The following is an 18812-nucleotide window of genomic DNA, read 5'->3' as shown; positions in this document are numbered from 1 at the left end:
GAATATCAATCAGCTTAAAAATTAATAATTAGAAAATATCACTACACGTAGATAAATCGTGTACCGACTTTTCTATTGGTTTAAAATATGGGCCTAAAAGGCCCAGTGACAGTATTTCTTTTTTTTGTTTACCTACCTGGAATTTATATTAAAAAATAAAATAAAATAAAATGGAATGGAGGGGTAAATAAAAATCGCGAAGGGATTGTGGGGTTTGTTGCTGGGCGGGTCTCTTCCCTCGGCAGTTACCTTCATCGAATTCGATCTTCTTCTTCCTTCTTTCCTCAACTCCTCAAAAATCGTTAAAAATCTTCCATTAATTTCGACTAGAAATTGATGCGAAGAAGCCCCAAAACCGTGAATTAGAAGAGAAAGAGAAAAAGCTCGGAAAACGCGTGGTGGCAAAAGATGCGATCGCAGCTGTTGGCTTGGCCGCGGCGGCGAGTCAGCGATGAGCGGTTGCTTCGTTGGTTTTCTCCGGCGGAGAATAACCGATTCTGAATGGGATTTAAACTGCAGATGAGCTGGATGCCGAGTCTACTGAGTCAGAAGCGTAGGAATGGTCCTCCCTTAGGGTTACGGAATCTCGGCAACACCTGTTACCTCAATAGTGTCCTTCAGTGTCTCACTTTCACTCCTCCTCTCGCTAATTTCTGCCTTACTCACAAACACTCCTCTCACTGTACGTTTCTCCTCCTACTTTAGGGTTATCGAGTTCTCTAATTGTTTCATTTTGTTGTTTTGTATCTCTGACGCTTTTGGTTGGTGATTAGGTGACTCATATGTGGATGGGGAGAGGAAACGGGATTGTCCATTTTGCATAGTTGAGAAAAGAATAGCAAGGTCTCTTAGTGTGGATCTAACAACCGATGCGCCTAACAAGATTTCAAGCTGTCTCAAAATTTTTGCTGAGCATTTTAAGCTTGGGCGTCAAGAGGATGCTCATGAGTTCTTGCGGTACGTCATTGATGCATGCCACAATACGTCTCTCCGCCTCAAGAAGTTGAGGATCAAGGGTAATGAGCCCTTTAATGGCAATACTGTCGTCAAGGAGATTTTTGGTGGTGCTTTGCAGAGCCAGGTCAAGTGTTTGTCATGTGGTGCCGAGTCTAATAAAGCCGATGAGATTATGGATATCAGTCTTGAGATTTTGCATAGTAGCTCTGTCAAGGAGTCTATGCAAAAGTTTTTTCAATCAGAGATTTTAGATGGCAACAATAAGTATAAATGCGAGACGTAAGTGCTTTCTCTTCTTTAGGACTCTTTCAGTTTGTGGTTCTGTTTTTTTACTGATATTTTTTCTTTGATATAGCTGCGAAAAACTGGTGACGGCGAGGAAGCAGATGTCTATACTCCAAGCGCCTAATATCCTTGTTATCCAATTGAAAGTAAGTGTATCATGTTCTCTTTACAAAAGGCGACAATTATTTTAGATATATCATATCTTTAATGTGTTTTGGTAAATTGGGTTTGCAGAGGTTTGGGGGTATTTTTGGTGGGAAGATTGATAAAGCCATTTCATTTGGTGAGATTCTGGTTCTCTCGAACTTCATGAGTAAAGCAAGCAAGGTACAAGATTCTGACTCTTTCAACTTACTTTAAGTGTGTTGCCGGTTTCTGTTAGTGTGCACTGGTTCTCACATCTAGTTAGAGGCATATCAGAAATTTTAGGGTTGTAGTGCATGATGAATAGTTTAGTGCAGCGTTTAACTGGATTTTCAACCTGATTAAGCCTTTCGACATTATTTGCATATAGAATATCGAATGAATTGCAACGTTCATAGTTTTTACGTTGGCTAAGTTTTATCCTTTGAACTACTGTCAATTAATCTGACAGGACGGATATTCTTGTCACACAGAAGCCTGACATCACCTTTCAAATATTGCTTGATTATATCTGGTTAGTTAAGAATGCGACAAGTTGGAATGAAAAAAATTTAAGGTTGAGACAAGGTTTAGTCAAACAGCTTAGTTGGCTATTATGCTTCCAGTCTATATCATGTTTGATCACGTCATAGGCTGTTAAACATTTGATTTGATGCTTCCAAGTTCTTTTACATGAAATTCAATATGATTTTCAGTCCCTGTGTCACACCTTTTGGATCATCATAGTGCTCTAGCTTGTGAAAATTGTCTGGCTCTATGTAAGTATGTAACCGTACTTCCCAATTTCTACTTTTTGCTTATCGGTGTACTCTGTTAAAAACTGCAGGACCCTCAACCGGAATACAAGCTTTTTGGGATAATTGTGCACTCAGGATTTTCTCCTGAATCTGGGCACTATTATGCATACGTTAAGGTTCTTTTCTGTCCTTTTTCAATTTCCATGCAACTAGAACTCTCGAACTTCTTGCTGATATCTTAACTGCTTGTGTAGGATTCCTTGGGTAGATGGTATTGCTGCAATGATTCGTTTGTCTCGCTCTCCACCTTGCAGGAGGTTTTATCAGAGAAAGCTTATATCCTGTTTTTCAGCCGTTCAAACCAGAGGCCAGCGTCTGCTAAAACTCTGGTAACATCCAATGGGACTACATCTCATGAAGTTAATGGCTGTGAGACATCAAATCCCCAGAAGTTTATTGGGCCCCTTAATGGTGTCAACATGAAACCACAATCCGAGCAGTCCTTCCAGAAGGTAAAACTGGCTTCTTCAAAGCCCCATAAATTTATTGGGCCCAAACTACGAGCCGAGCAGGCCCTCCAAGAGGATAACCTGCTTTCTTCCAAAGTTGAAAAGGCGCCTTTAAAGCCACATGCGAAAGTCATTATATCTGTCAACCTTGGTGCCAAAAGGGTCTCTCCTTCTGTCAATGGTAGACTTTCTTTCCACCAAGATGAGAACATAGCTCCAAAAGCGAACAAAGAGAATAGTGTATCAGTTTTGCCGACTAGAGTTAAGTCTGGCACGGAGAGAAAGTTTGGTACTGAAAATGGTGGCAATGGAGTTAAAGAAAACGGCAGTGCACCAGGTAGTAGTAATCATAAAGTGACAGTGCATCCCCATGAGCGTAGTAATGGCTCCTGCAATGGGGGTGATCACTACAAGGATAACTTACATCCATGTGGAAGTAATGGCTCACAAAATGGAACTGTTCACCAGGAAATTGAGAGGAACGGTGTTAGTACCACCCAATCCAAAGGCTTGTGTTCTTCAACAAATGAAGACCCCTGCATTTTGCTTAGAAAAGACGAATCATCTCGGAATGAACTTGAAGCAATCAAAGAGAGGTAACTTCAGTTTTGTGCTTTTGTTTAATACTCACGATTATATCTGATGCCATAGCTAACCTAGAATTGATTGTGTTGCATATTCCTCAGCCTGAAGAAAGATGCGTTGTCACATCTACGGTCATGCGGATGGTATGACAAGGTACACATCTCCATGCGGGCCAAGAAGAGATTGCGTACAGAGCAATCAGGAGGAGAAGATGGTAACGACTTAAAGTAAGTAAAACACGACTTTTTGCTGTTCTTTACTATCTTCTCATACTTTCTCTCTGCCTCTTACTTGAGTATAACAGCTAGAATTTGGACCTCTTTTGGCTTTGTGCTTCACTATAATCGTCTTATTTTTTACTCATGTTGTGGATGGTTGGACCTTGTGCAGGAGGTTGTTGATTGAAGATGTGAAATCAAGTTTAAAATCGCAGATTCCAGAGGGATTGAAAGCAGATCTGGTAAACCGTATATGGGAAATTAGCAAGAAGAAGTACTCGTGAACCATTGTTTTTGCTTAAACAAAAATGACTCAAATCTCTGGGTGCTTGAAGCCTCTCTACTTGGTTCCCTTCATACACACTCCTCAGTCCTCATTTTCACCATTGGTTAACCATCCGACTGGTCTGATACAGAGAGAGCGGATCAACATTTTTTCCTGCCACTGTGAGGGTGAAGTGAGTTTTTTTCTTTTCTATTATTATTACATTTTTGGGAGAGTAAACGTAATTACCGGAAAAAGAAAAAAAGAAAAACAGATCTCATTCTGTATAATATAAAGCCTTCTTATTATTTTGCCTCTTATCGATGAAGCTTTACACAAATATACAAAGTCCTTTTGGAAATTAATAGTATAAGAACGTTCTTGAATTTGTGTATTTGCGTGTGGTTTTTCGATATGCATTAACGTCGACGACTTGGTTTCGTTCCAGTAAAATATATTGATGATTGGTTGGTTGTACACTTGTTCATAAAAGGATTGATCATAGGTGATTCAAGAATGCTAATAAACAGAAGTGATCATAACATATAATTCAAGAACGCTAGCGGGAAAACATTCAACAACGAGAAGTAGATGGAAAACTCTGATGCTGAAGAGATTACAAACAAATCTTCTTCTTTGGTATTATTGAAAAAAGAGAGAAAAAATGCATTTTGGGATGGCAATTGAATGCTCTAAGAAGAAGAGACTCTGTTGATCTTGGCGTAGTGAGCAAGAGACCAGGAGGAGGAGCCTGGACAAGAAGAAGAGAGTCTATCTGCAGTGGCTCTGACTAATTCATCAAAATCAAAGTCTTCCTCGGAGATGGTTGTCAACATGTTCTTGAATGGTTCTCTTGTCGCCGATATAAACTTAGCCGGAGCCACCTCAGTGATAAACCTGGAGGTCTTAACTGTTTCCATTTCTGATTGAGATCTTGTGAATCGAAAAGAGAGTGTTGGGAGAAGAAAGCTTCTTCGTTGAGCATGGGAAGGAAAAAAAGATAGAAATGAGAGATTGCTGACAAGATTATTTGTGCAGGGTTTTGGTAAGAAGTGAAATGAATTTATAGAGAGTATGAAAGTGTTAAAGTACTTGCATGATTGCATCTACAAAAGGACAATAATATACGTGGAAGAGTACTTACACTCCCGACAAAATCAAAACCTAATTTTCAATTAGTTGATATTATAAAATTAGATATGCAAATTAATCAACCACCATATTTCACACACACACAAAAACTTGTTCTTTTGTCACCGAGCTTAATTATATGGTATTATTCAGTGTCAAGTATCAATGTACCAAATTACAACCATGCATCTCTGGCTTTGAACCTATATGATGAAGAAATCATTCGACAACACAACATATAAACACCACCAGAACAAAGACCAAATCCAGATTATATCTATAAACAGTGGTACGGATGCAAAATCAATTGATAGGTACGAAGTTGCTTTCAAAAGGGACGACCGTGTGGGGGCTTACATTTATAATTTTAGCAAAAGTAAATTGGCGACAACTATCACCTTTTTAGCTTTCAATTGCTCTTCTCAAATTATCGTCCTATGAATTATCTGTTGTTCTTTTTATCTTATTGATCGGTTCTCAACTTCTCATAGCTATTTATTTTCATCTTATATTTCCCAAGACTATACGGAATAAAGTATTTCTTTTCAGATTTAGATAATGTGGCTCAATGATTAAAAAAACAAAAAAAAAATATGCTAAATTTAATATCCCAGATTCCTTTTATGTAATCCTCTTAATGTAAGGCCGAGTAATATGATACGTACCAGTTAATATCATCACTATATAATAATTTTCTAAAACTCTGGAAAAGAGAAAATTTGACAGCAACATGCACATATAATGGTAACAACATATCACAGCAAAATGAGTTGGCCAACCAAAGATTTGCCAAACTTTTTAGCATTAATTCGTGAAGATGACATATACATACATACATACACTACCGTCTCTTACTAAATTCAAAAGCCAATTTGTAGGGGCTGAGAGTATTTAGAATTTATTTGTTGTATAAAAAAGTTTGCTTCTTCTTTTTCTGAATAATTATTTTGCTAGTTTTATGATCATCCAACTAAAAATAAATAAATAAATTAACGTCAAAATTTTGGTAAGTGATTAGTTTCCAAATTAGACATGTTCATTTCACTTTTGAAGTTATTTTGATGAATCAAATATTATTAAACTATGCTATTACAACTCCAATGGATGTTACTAAACACTTACCAAGTTTAAGTTAATCACTTAGAAGAAGAAAAATACAACCACATATTTGATGCCCCGATGGGACAATTCAGGTAACATAGTTGTTAGACGTTGTACCATGTATTGTAGCATTTAAAGTTGATACGGTATTATAGAAACCACACAAAGAAAAGGACCACCTCTATTCTATGGCGGAGAGTGGTGGCCGCGCCAATACGGCGTCGCATGGGACCATTTTGCTACTTTAAGTTTCCGCCACCGTCTCATTTACATGCAAAAAAAGGTTTATTTTGGAATCTTCCTAATAAACCATGATAAAATTTTACTAGTGACGGTAATTCACTACATAATAAACCAAATTCACTTTACTTGTCCTGTGAACTATGAACTATCTTGTTTTAGCTTATGGAATGAATCTTCTTATCAGGTTCTTGATTAATGATGACAAGGTAATTGTAGATATTGGTTGCGTGTTCGCCTTTTGTTCTGCAAGCAAATTTGTGAACAAAAAGCTTGAAAAAATCTTCCTATAGCTATGGAAAGAAAGCTTAGATGAGTCTTTATGTTTGCACTTAGTTTACTTCCCTAATTTCTACAGGTACATTGTCAACAAAATATGCAATGCGAATCGATATGTCATCAGTGGGCGTTCACTGGGGCTTTTGTGTTCAGCTGTTATGCTTCTGTTTAGAAGCATTCGGTTTCATAGGTAACTTTTTCTTACTGGCTCTCTCTTTGATCTTGTGTTCCTTGAAACCTGAGGATTTATTCATCCAATTTGTGTAATGAAACCAAAACAGACTAGGTGATCTTAAAGGCCATCCTTGACAATTGACATCCATTACTTAATTCTCAAGGATTTTTTTTTGTATGCGGATGCTTCTGGAGTCCTGTATTACAGATTTTGTTGGTTCGGTGTAATCTTGGTTTCTGGTTTTAAAACAGCTTTGACATTGCGTTGGCTTCAAGTTTAGTTTCTCAAGTCTTGTGTGTTTGGACAATGGACAACTTTGGACTTGAAGTAAATAAGAAGAAACCACAAGAATAATCATAACCCACAAATTCACCTTTTATTTTCTGTCTTGACTTGTGACCTTTTTCTTATTCATATGATTACTTCATTGGGGACTTTGAATCAAAGCACAGAATGTGAAAATCTAAAACAGCAATAGCATTATGGTTCTGATTCCAAATAATCATACAATTCAAATAAAAACCAACAATGATGAGTAAATCTCAGAGTTCATAGACCTTCAAAGAAACGCAAATGATCATCGAATGTCTCAGCATGCCTTATCTTACTGATCGACCCATCTTCTTCAACCTGCAAAAACAAACAACACAAATTGAAGAAAACTAGTTAAAATTCTCTCGGGATCTTGATTCTCCTAAGATTTCCCCAGAAAACAAGAAAATGTGTTGGTACCCAGTACTCCGGAGGGCGCATCTTGAGATTGTAAGTGGAAGCCATGCTCATACAGTATGCACCAGCGTCATGAACCACCAGACCGGCTCCCTGTAATGAAACTCATTAGATTCCACATTACTTGAGCTGCCAAACAGAATCAGATCCTTATCATACCTGTGGAGGAGTGGGAAGCTCTCTGTCTTTGCCCAAGAAATCAGCAGATTCACAGACAGGACCCACTACGTCGAATTTGGTAACCTCTGCTTCAGGCGGTGGAGGAGAGACCAACTCAATGTGCTTTTGCGTTAAGAAACAAGAACAAGAGCATGGATATTTAGCTTAACTCCAAGGGACCAAAATCTGCAGATGCTGTTGTTAGAAGCATATTTGTTTTTTTACCTGATAAGCATCATAAAGACTGGGACGGATAAGCTCAGCCATACTTCCATCAATCACTATGAAGTTTTTAGTTCCATTCGTCTTCACACCAGTTACATGATTGACGAAACAGCAAGTGTTTGCAATCAGAGATCTCCCTGGCTCGATTATTAGATTCAGGTCTCGTGAAAGAACAAGCTCTCTTACCTGGAACACACACATCAAGGATTGTAAAAACTTCTACCGTTCCAGTACTTATGAGATCAAATGAAGGAAAGAGTTTTGAAATGTTGTTCTTACCGTGTTGATGAGATCCATGGGTGTGGGAAGGACAGCGCCGGCATGATAATAATCTATCCCTAAACCACCACCAATGTTCAAGTAACTAACTTCAAAACCTTGACGCCGGATCTCATCAATGTATTCTATCATGAGAACTGCAGCATCTCTGAATATATCCACCTGGAATAAACAAATCATACGCAAATATGTAGAGCTCAAGAGTCGAGATCTAAGAAACGGAGCAAAACATGGGAAAAAAATAAACAGAGAGAAATCCATATTCATCTGATTACATCAAAACACAGCTTTTAGCAACTATATATAATCGAAGTTACCTTAGTAATGGTAGAACCTAGATGGCAATGAGCTCCAACAAGCTTCAGCTCTTTGGGATGTGCCTTGACCTGATCCAGAAACCATTGAAGCTTCTCGTTCCGGATACCAAACTTTGAGTTCTTGTTCCCAGTAGCTACATATGGATGCACCTGAAAAATGTAACCAAACAGAAAAGCTCACTAACTAATATCCAAGCCCAATTATGTTATACATGATGCTAAAATAAAGTTACCTGAGGATCGACATCAGGATTGATACGCAGCAGTACATTGACCTGCTTACCAGAAATTCTTGAAGCTTCCACAATGTTATTCAAGTCAAACTCACTATCGACATTAACGAAAACACCTTCCTGAGCAGCTAGAACTAAATCTTCCAACAACTTGCCATTTCCATTGAAAATGCACCTATTCATTTTGTACAACAAATACATATTCTGAGTCAGCAATTACACCAAATCATATTCTGATTCACTCAAAAAGTCAAACACTTTATTATTGGGATGAAGTCAACTCCAAGTTAAATCTCTCTAAATCAGATACAGGGCAATAAAGAATGTTACTTTGTGGGATCGAAACCAGCAAGAAGAGCAAGTCTGAGCTCATTTCCACTGACGAGCACAGCACCACAGCTTAAAGACCTCAAATGCTCCAAAATCTTGAGATTGTTATTAGCTTTGATAGCGTAACCAATGACAGATGTCACACCTTCCAATGCTTCTTTATAAGCCTCGAGGTTCCTCGTGATCTGAGGTTTACTATATAAGTAAAAAGGTCTTCTCTCGACTGACTCCATGATATCCTCAACTTTAGTTCCTTCGCAATAGAGAAACCCATCTGATGATTTCTTGAAACAGTGGTCGAACTTCGTGAGGGTTTTGGTGGAGTTTTGGGAAACGGCGGTGGCTTTCACGGAGAGGCGTTTAAGTGGCTTCAATGTGGATTTAAGAGAAAAGATAGGGATGATTCTGGAGAGTTGTGAGGTTTGGTTCTTCAGTTGGTATGGATTTAGAGATGATGAAGGTTGGGAGAGACATTGAGTAGCTGCCGCCATTTTCAGGGTTTTGATTCCCAAAAATGTGGTGAAGAAGAAGACTTCTTAAAAGCTGTTTTTGTTGAGTTGTGTATACAGTCGAGCTTGTTGGGCCTCTTAATTGGGCCGGCTCATCTTCAAGGCCTTGATGGTTTGTGTTACTTATTGTTCGGACATGTTAGTTTTGTTTGTGTCCCGTAGTAATTCTATGTGTCGGTAGTCACTTGTGTTCCAAAACTGTAAATCATTTTCGAAATTTAGCCCTGTTAAATATTGTTGGTGCACCACTCTAGGTAAAGGTTAAAGAGATTGTAGTATATAAATTAAAGAAGAAGGAAGAGGCAACTATATCGCTTGTTTGGTAATTTTACAATGTGATCAGTGATCAAAATGTAACATTTATCTATATATACATTTTTGGATCATAATTAGTAAATAAATCCTGAAGTAGAGAAGTATTTACAATGACATGCCATTAGCATTAATTATTTAGATTTGTTTTATTTAAGTAAAGATTTTTAAATGAAATTTATTTGGGAGACTCACAAAAATGCCCTTTTTTCAATACCCCTTTTCAAAAATGCCCCATTTGGCTGTCCAATTTTAAAAATACCCTTTTTATGTACAAAATGACTAAATTACCCTTCTTTTAATAAAAAATATTACAAATATATAAGGAAAACATGAGAATGTGCACACATCAAAATTACAAATTTGATTTTGTAAAAACTTGTAAAACCTTTAAAATACCTTGTAAAATTTCCCGCCAAAATTTTTCCCGCCAAAAAGTTTTTTTTGCGGGAAAAGTGATTCCGCAATTTTTTGGCGTTAAATTTTTGGCAGGAAAAATTTATAAGGTTTTTTACAAGGTATTTATAAGGTTTTACAATGTATTTTAAAAGGTTTTACAACGTATTTATAAGGTATTTATAAGATATTAGAAGATTTTACAAGCTATTTTATAAGGTTTTACAAGTTATAAGGTTTTACAAGTTTTTAATAAGGTTTTACAAGTTATAAATACCTTATAAAACCTAATAAGTACCTTGTAAAACCTTTTAAAATACATTGTAAAACCTTACAAAACACTTGTAAATACTCTGTAAAAACCTTTAAAATACCTTGTAAATTTTTTCCGCCAAAAATTTTTCCGCCAAAAAAATTTCGCCAAAAAAATTGCGGAATCACTTTTCCCGCAAAAAAAAATTTTTGGCGGAAAAATTTTTTGGCGGGAAAAATTTTTACGTGAAAATTTTACAATGTATTTTAAAGGTTTTTACAAGTGTTTTGGCGGGAAAATTGCGGGATCACTTTTCCCGCCAAAAAATATTTTGTATTTTGTGGACCTAATTTTGTTTCAAATAAGGGTAAAATGGTCATTAAAAATTAAAAGAGGGCAAACTTAAAAATGGACTCTCAAAGGAGGCATTTTTGAAAAGGGGTATTGAAAAATGGGCATTTTTAACAATTTCTCAATTTATTTCTCATATATTTAGCAAAAGTCTCTACAAAATCTTTTCTTATCTATTTAAGTAAAGATTTTGAAATCAAATATGTTTTCAACAATTTACCAAAAATCTCTACACAATCTTTTTAAAAATCTCGACTTAGTTAACTTCTGATTTTTGTCTGCAAAAAAAAAAAAAAAATTAATAGTAACGAGTGATGTAAAAATCGGGAATGTTGATATTACAATTTCTTCTACTTCTTTTTTTTTCATATAATGAAAATTATTTTTTAGGGATATTTTTTCAAAACTTCTAAATAAAACAAAAGGTTTCAAAAGATAGCTTCTCTCTTGGCGGGTCCACACGCAAACCCGCAACTTTCTACGGGCTTATCCGCATAAACCTACGACCCGTAGTGGATAAAAATATTATTCAAAAAAAATAACAAACGATGTTTAATTTTACGGGACGGGGTTATATGGTGCAACGGGTTTAGATCGATATTAATATTAAACAATATACTATGGATGAAATCTTAGAATTAAAAATCAAGATTTAATTATAAAATTAGAAACACTAAACAAAATAAACAATATTAACAAAATAAATACAACTTAAAATTTTGCTAAATAATTTTTTAGTTATAAAAAAATCGACCCGCGGGGTAAAATCTAGTATTCATACATTATAGCTTTGCTTTGGAAATATAGATTGGAAACAACCTTGTTGTTAGTCACTATAGTATATTTTATATAGGATCTATGAGTTTTTATACCTCCTAGATGAAGATGAAGCAAATGCCATTTGGCGACAAAAAAAGAAAACTGAAGTTTCAGCCAACAAAAATAAAATCTCAAGATTTGCACAAAAAAAAAAAAAAAAAATCTCAAGGTTGATTCAACATATGAAAAATATCTAGCATTTAATAATCTGCTAGTGAGTATAGTTTTCTTTTCCTGAAAATGTCGTGTAAACTAGACACGATCCATGTGGATAGAATATAAATTGCCGACGCTAAGAGAGTCTAGAACTTGTAGTAAATCTTGTTGAAGAATATGCTTATACGTATTTATTTAAATTTATACAAACATACAATCATAGACATATATAGAATCTGATATTATAATACTATTCCCTTTCCCACTGTAAAGACCATTCTCTTATTATATTACTTATCCACCAAAAATGAAATTCCTCTACTGGTTTCTACGACCATCTATATATAAATATATATTTATTTTCTCTTGCTTAATTACAAATTTCTGCGGCATAAAGTAGTGGAACGAATATAAACTATTCGAATTAAATCGGGAAATGTGGTCAGCCCATCGATCGATTAGATTATATTCTTTGATCCCATCTTTTAGAGTCTATTATTCTTGAATTAGGGTTTTGGTCAAAAATCCCAGCCATGCATATGGAAATGGAATCTAGAAATAAAACAATATAATATACATATTTTGTCGCATTTGTTTGTATGCCTATAAATACCTACACATCTCGACTAGGCATTACCACAACACAAGAGTCAAGAAAGAGGTGACAACTTTGAAATAAGTAAGTAGCTCGTGATCGAAAGAAGATGATGATGGGAGTCTTTGGTTGTATCAGAGGGTCTTGCATGAAGGAATAAAGAATGGAATTGAGCCAAGGATGACTTGCCGGTTTAAACACAACCGGATTATGACCATTGATTTGGTCTCATTCACAATCTGTTGATTCGTGTCTGGCAAGTTGACCTTGGCTCTGCTTCGTTCTCTATTCTTCCATGTTAGATTCCAGATATATATGTACACACTCGTATATATATAAACTTAGTCATGGCTCGGACGTATCATGTCATATATACTATATAACATATAAACCCTAAAAATGTTATTTATAATTTGTCTCAAAATTATTCACCTCGTTAATTAGTCTTTCATATGCTTCATATGTTCTTTTAATTTCAATTAACTTCTTCTTGTAAATCTGAGAAACTTTCTTGGTTATATAAAACAAAACAGATCACTTTTTCGTTTTTTTACCTTTCACTTTGAACTTTTCGTTAAAACTTAGAATCTAACATCACTTTATAAAAGTATTATATGATTTAGACTCAATTTGCAAATTAGACACTTTTATGAATAATAATTTAAAGAATTGACACTTGTTATAAATAATATGCAAAATAGACATTTTTCTCTTTTTTCCTCTAATAGAACTCTCTATTAGAGAAGATTATGTGTAATGACATAAATACCTTTTTTGTTGTTTTACACACATATTTTCTCTTTCTTTTTTATCTCTTTCTTCTTTTCACTTAAATTTTTTACTTTGTCTTATTAAAAATTCTTCATCAATTTTTTATGACAATAACATATTAATCTTTAATTTTTTTATGTGAATCTAAAAAATCCACATTTGCTATATTTTGCAAATATGTAACGTTTTATTTTATTTAATTTCAACTTGACGGTATACTTGTTAACGTTAAAAATGGTATATATACGGTAATGTACGAATATAATGTAAAAACCAATGTATGAGATTGATGTAAAAATTGGTATACACGGTATAACGGATATACAAGTGGTATACAACGATAATCTATAGTAGTGTATAACTACAAAGTACGATGGTGTACGAAGATGATGTAAAAAATGGTGTACATGGTATTGGGTCGCACTATACACCATCTCGTGTGCCGTCTACAACACCATACACTTTCACATATATTGTACACCACGTCCATAAAAGAGAGAACCATTTTCGTCGGTGTACTTAGTGGTCTATGAGATCGTGTACAAACATCAGTGTACAAGATGATGAGGTATAAGAGCGTTAGTGTACAAAACAATGTTTCAATGATAGGAGATTAGTATACAAAATGTACAAACCATGGTGTACCCTACAATATAATATACAAACCATCACTTCAATTTAATAGTGTACATCACACTTGTCCACCGTCCTGTTCAATTTAATGATGTACACCATCATATTAAGTATAACATCTGGTTTAAACCGTAAGTGTGGGTATACATGATCGTGTGGTGTACAAGTATTAGTGTACATAAAAGTATTAAAAATGATGGTGTACGAGATCGGTGTATGTGAAAGTGTACAAGCGTAAGTGTGAGTATAGTGTGGTGTACAAGTATTAGTGTACATAAAAGTATTTAAAATGATGGTGTACGAGATTGGTGTATGCGAAAGTGTACAAGCGTCAATATACAACGTCGTTGCACATGATGTTATACAAAATGAAGGATCCACTCAAAGTTTTATTTATTTTAAAAATGAATGATAAATCCGACTTTTAACAAATTTTTTGTCTTATTCCTATTAGAGCTATTTTGTCTTATCTTTTATTATAGTTATTTTGTCTTTATCTTTTATCTCACAAAAAGTAAAACTACCTATTCTTCAAATTATTTTTACAAGATGTGTATTTTTCAAATTACTTTCCAAAATGTGTCTATTTTGCCAACAAACCCTATAATTTATATACTGTCTTTTTTTCTTTCTTCTTTTTTTCTTTTTTTCTTATTCCCCTTATCATCCAGAAAATAGAATATAAGGGAATATATATACACTTTTGGGTAACTATATCAAGCAAATGTTAGAAGTGAAATCTTTTGGGCAAAAAGTGAGTTCGCTTATTAATAGCTACCTTTGAGCCTTCTACTTATCAATTCTACACTTTGGAAAGCTTATAGGTAAAAAAAAGTGTAGAATTTGATTTAAATGCCCTTAATACATTTGATTTAAGGAAATGACATTGTTTTTTTATTACCGTTCGATATCCTCAGCTTTGCGTGGTAATTTCAGCAAATAACATGGTATTTTCTCCTGAAAACACATTATTTAATCATAAAGCACGTTCTCGTACGCATTACTCATAATATATAACTAGGATATGACCCGCGGTACATAAAAAATACACCGCGGGTTAATTATTTGATTTTTTTATTTTTATAAATTGATGAATTTATTGTGTATAATATTTTTTGTTGTATACCGCGGGTAACATGCGTTGTATCTAAAATAAAAAATTTTAAGTTGTATTTGTTTTGTTTAGTGTTTAAGATTGAATAATTGTATTTTGATTTGTTATTTATAGGATTTCACCTGTGGTATATTTTCTCGTATTAATATTGACCCAAACCCGTCCAACCATATAATCTAAAATGAAATTAAACATCATTTTGTTACTTTTTTAATAACACTTTTATTTAAATGTCATATAATTCGAGTTAATTTGAAAGTTGCTTTCAAATAGTTTCCATGTATATTTTTAAATTAGTGTGTGTTTTTGGACCAACCCGTAAAAACAATTTATAATTGTATCTTAAAATACTAATTAGGATTTCACCCGTGATATACTGTCCTATTTTAGATAATTGTAAAAATTAAAGAAAGATCCGAATGACTCAATTTCGGGTCTGAATAAAATAAATTAAATGCTCAATTTGTTCTTAAAAATGTTAATATAGATTACACACATATTTTTATTCATCGATTGAGTAATATATGTCCGTTTTAAAAAATTTGAATTGTAACATATGCAGAAAAAAAAAACTAAAATTTACTAACTATTTATATATTTTATAATAATTTAAAATAATATAAATATAAGATCAAATAAAAGTGAAATAAGAATCATATATTTATGTTTAAATTAGGTAGAGAGGTTTTAGGAAATTAGTGCAAATTTGTTATATTAGTATTAAATCACTAGATTTGAACCCGCGGTACACCGCGGGGCTATAATTTTTTAAAAAAAAATCTAAATATAATTAGTTTTGTTTATTAATAGAGAATATAATATAATATTTCGACCTATTTTATAAATGTACCATCCATATATCTATATTAATAATTTTGAGTATATTAATTGTGTTTTAGGTTTAAATAGTATATCTATATATACACTTAAACGACATTTGACTTTCTTCTTCTTCTTGCCTCAGTTTAGGAGAAAGATTTTTCTTGCGGTACACCGCGGAACTATTATTTTTTTTAAAAAATATTTCTCCTTAAACTTCCAAATCTAGATTTTACCCCGCGGGTCAATTTTTTTATAACTAAAAAATTATTTTGCAAAATTTGAAGTTGTATTTGTTTTGTTAATATTGTTTATTTTGTTTAGTGTTTCTGATTTTATAATTAAATTTTGATTTTTAATTCTAGGATTTCATCCAAAGTATATTGTTTAATATTAATATTGATCTAAACCCGTTGCACCATATAACCCCGTTCCGTAAAATTAAACATCATTTGTTATTTTTTTTGAATAATATTTTTATACACTACGGGTTGCAGGTTCATGCGGATAAGCCCGTAGAGAGTTGCGGGTTTGCGGATCGATCCGCCAAAAGAGAAGCAATCTTTTGAAACCCTTTGTTTTGTTTAGAGGTTTTAAGAAAAAATCCCTAAAAAATAATTTTCATTATATGAAAAAAAAGTAGAAGAAATTGTAGTATCAACATTCCCGATTTTTACATCACTCGTTACAATTAATTTTTTTTTTGCAGATAAAAATCAGAAGTTAACTAAGTCGAGATTTTTAAAAAGATTGTGTAGAGATTTTTGGTAAATTGTTGAGAATATATTTGATTTCAGAATCTTTACTTAAATAGATAAAGAAAGATTTTGTAGAGACTTTTGCTAAATATATGAGAAATGAATTTCAATTAAAAATCTTTACTTAAATAAAACAAATCAAATCTTTGTCCAAAAAATAAAAATAAAACAAATCTAAATAATTAATGCTAGTGGCATGTCATTGTAAATACTTCTCAACTTCAGGATTTATTTGCTAATTGTGATCCAAAAATGTATATATAGATCATATTTGATTTCTTTATCTATAAAAATCGTGGAGAATATACCATAAATAAAGCGTTTAAATATAGTAATTAGTTGAGAAAATATATATATTTTAGATTTTATTAATTATTTTCGTTTTTTAATTTTGCCAAAATTCGAGGAAAGATCCGATTGAAGATTTCTAGGTCAAAATTAAATAAATTTGATCCGATTTGGGTACCCCAAAAACTGCTGCAAAAATGTATAATAGATTGTTAATCTTTAACAAAAACATGTGTACGGTGTGCCATTAACAAAAGTTGATATATACCAACTTTTCTCAAAACCCATAAATTTTAATCACGATTCACGAGGTAGATATAGTTTGATACTCGTATGCTGCTTGGAGATGCGACGCGTGGATTATACAACGGTCGATACAAAAAGATAAGACCATCAGCAACGGTCCGTCTCTCAATTTAGGTTTTTTATTTCCGTGTGAACACAATTATATGTGTGAACACAAATTATATTCATAATTTATTGAAAAATATTTTAACTAGACTAATTGTAAAAGGTCATGTGTAAGAAACGTTTCTTATTAGAGAAACGTCTCTATCACTCTCTCCTCCCTTTTTCATTTTTTATTTTATTTTAATAGTTAAGGATTCTACTAGATACGACCATTGCTGATGCTCTAACTAGTGCTACGAAATCAATACTATTCACATTTCAACTATTCAGATTCTTCTATTCGATTATCTGTGTTGAGGTGGTCAAAATTCTTTTGGTCGTCCCAAGCCATTTACTATTATAAACTCGAATTAAGCGTACATATATAATGTTCTTGAAATAACTTAGGTAAAGATGTGAACACGGATGGAAGTCTCCTGTTGTGCAGACAGCAGATGGTCCTTCCAACATGTGCAAATACACCATGTGAATGAATTTTCGTAACAAGGATTGAGAGAACATAGCCCCATAAACCCGAAAATCATAAATGAACGGAGAAAGATTAATACATAAACAACCTATATATCATTAATTACTAAGGCCTAATCAAATATCAAACTCTCTGTTTCTTGTACGTAATACCAAATTTGGAAAAAATGATAAAATAGAGCAGACAAAACAAGAGAGTCACCTAAAACTGAGATTGGCGACTTCATATCATCACATCACTATATTGAATGCTTGAGCGACTGTTTTGTCTGTTATGGCTTGAAACCCTTAGACATTATAAAAGACAAAGATCTCTCTTTCCTTAAACACCAAAAAACAAAATCATGGACAAGACTGATCAAACAGCTATTGACGGCTCAGCTTTAGAGCTTAACCGCACTGAGAAAACGGTAGAGGCGGTCTTGCGAGTAGCATCAATGGCTCTAAGTATTACGGGTCTCGTCATCATGATCAAGAACTCTATCTCCAACGACTTTGGCTCTCTTTCTTACTCAAATCTTGGAGCTTTCATGTTCATCTTCTTCTATCTTTCTTTCTCTTCTAGCTTCACTAGAGAGTAATCAATCAATGAACCTTTTCTTTTGTTTTTCCCTGATTTTAGGTATTTGGTGGGTGCTAATGGCGTTTGTGCTGCCTATTCTCTTCTTTCTGCTCTCGCAATATTAGCCCTTCCGTGTCCAATAAGCAAGGTCCAAGTCAGGACATTATTCTTGCTAGACCAGGTGGTCACATACGTGGTTCTAGCGGCTGGGGCTGTATCTGCAGAGACGGTTTACTTAGCATACTATGGAAACATACCCATCACTTGGAGCTCTGCTTGTGACTCCTATGGAATCTTCTGTCACAAGGCATTGATCTCGGTTGTGTTCACATTCGTTGTCTCCCTTCTCTACATGTTGCTCTCGCTTATCTCTTCCTATCGACTCTTCAGCAGATTTGAAGCACCCTAAGCCGCGAAACCGAAGAACACAAAGGCAACAAGAGTGACAGAGGCAGAAAGATATATGTCTTGTTTGGTTGAAGTGAAAGAGTACCTTGAATAAAAGAGTAACTGAATATTAAGGTTTTTCGCTAATTACAATTTTCTCTCTAGAATTGAATAATATGAATAAGAAGTTAAGAATACGCTTAAGAAAACACCTTCTTTATTAACTTTAGAACTAACTCAAACTAAAGTTCTTCTTAATCTCTCTCAATTCTCTTAAGCTATATCACAACCCGATATATGCTTATATAGTAA

At 34.0% G+C, this 18812-nt stretch overlaps 4 protein-coding genes across 4 annotated transcripts; 2 read left to right on the top strand and 2 right to left on the bottom strand.

Annotated features, from left to right (window-relative positions):
* Window positions 1–67: 67 nt before the first annotated feature.
* On the top strand, window positions 68–4086 carry LOC9318945 (ubiquitin carboxyl-terminal hydrolase 25). Its single transcript, XM_021030422.1, has 8 exons — window positions 68–682; window positions 774–1236; window positions 1313–1388; window positions 1477–1569; window positions 2213–2299; window positions 2378–3228; window positions 3319–3444; window positions 3608–4086. The coding sequence occupies exons 1-8, from the start codon at window positions 502–504 to the stop codon at window positions 3717–3719; spliced, it is 1989 nt and encodes a 662-aa protein (XP_020886081.1). The 5' UTR covers window positions 68–501; the 3' UTR covers window positions 3720–4086.
* Window positions 4087–4187: 101 nt separating this feature from the next.
* On the bottom strand, window positions 4188–5280 carry LOC9318944. The gene has a single exon (XM_002882832.2). The coding sequence runs from the start codon at window positions 4804–4806 to the stop codon at window positions 4393–4395; it is 414 nt and encodes a 137-aa protein (XP_002882878.2). The 5' UTR covers window positions 4807–5280; the 3' UTR covers window positions 4188–4392.
* Window positions 5281–6977: 1697 nt separating this feature from the next.
* On the bottom strand, window positions 6978–9438 carry LOC9321108 (diaminopimelate decarboxylase 1, chloroplastic). Its single transcript, XM_021030423.1, has 8 exons — window positions 8899–9438; window positions 8569–8743; window positions 8336–8485; window positions 8019–8180; window positions 7740–7925; window positions 7515–7637; window positions 7359–7448; window positions 6978–7256 (listed from the first exon to the last, which is right to left on the bottom strand). Exons 1-8 carry the CDS (start codon window positions 9387–9389, stop codon window positions 7176–7178), a joined length of 1458 nt encoding a protein of 485 aa, XP_020886082.1. The 5' UTR covers window positions 9390–9438; the 3' UTR covers window positions 6978–7175.
* An 8123-nt stretch (window positions 9439–17561) lies between these two features.
* Window positions 17562–18694, top strand: LOC9321107 (CASP-like protein 2A2). Its single transcript, XM_021033382.1, has 2 exons — window positions 17562–18083; window positions 18174–18694. Exons 1-2 carry the CDS (start codon window positions 17896–17898, stop codon window positions 18520–18522), a joined length of 537 nt encoding a protein of 178 aa, XP_020889041.1. The 5' UTR covers window positions 17562–17895; the 3' UTR covers window positions 18523–18694.
* The last annotated feature ends 118 nt before the right edge of the window (window positions 18695–18812 follow it).

The sequence above is a fragment of the Arabidopsis lyrata genome (assembly GCF_000004255.2).
Source record: "Arabidopsis lyrata subsp. lyrata unplaced genomic scaffold ARALYscaffold_3, whole genome shotgun sequence".
NCBI classification, from domain to species: domain Eukaryota; kingdom Viridiplantae; phylum Streptophyta; class Magnoliopsida; order Brassicales; family Brassicaceae; genus Arabidopsis; species Arabidopsis lyrata.
This window is presented reverse-complemented; position numbering and strand designations above follow the sequence as displayed.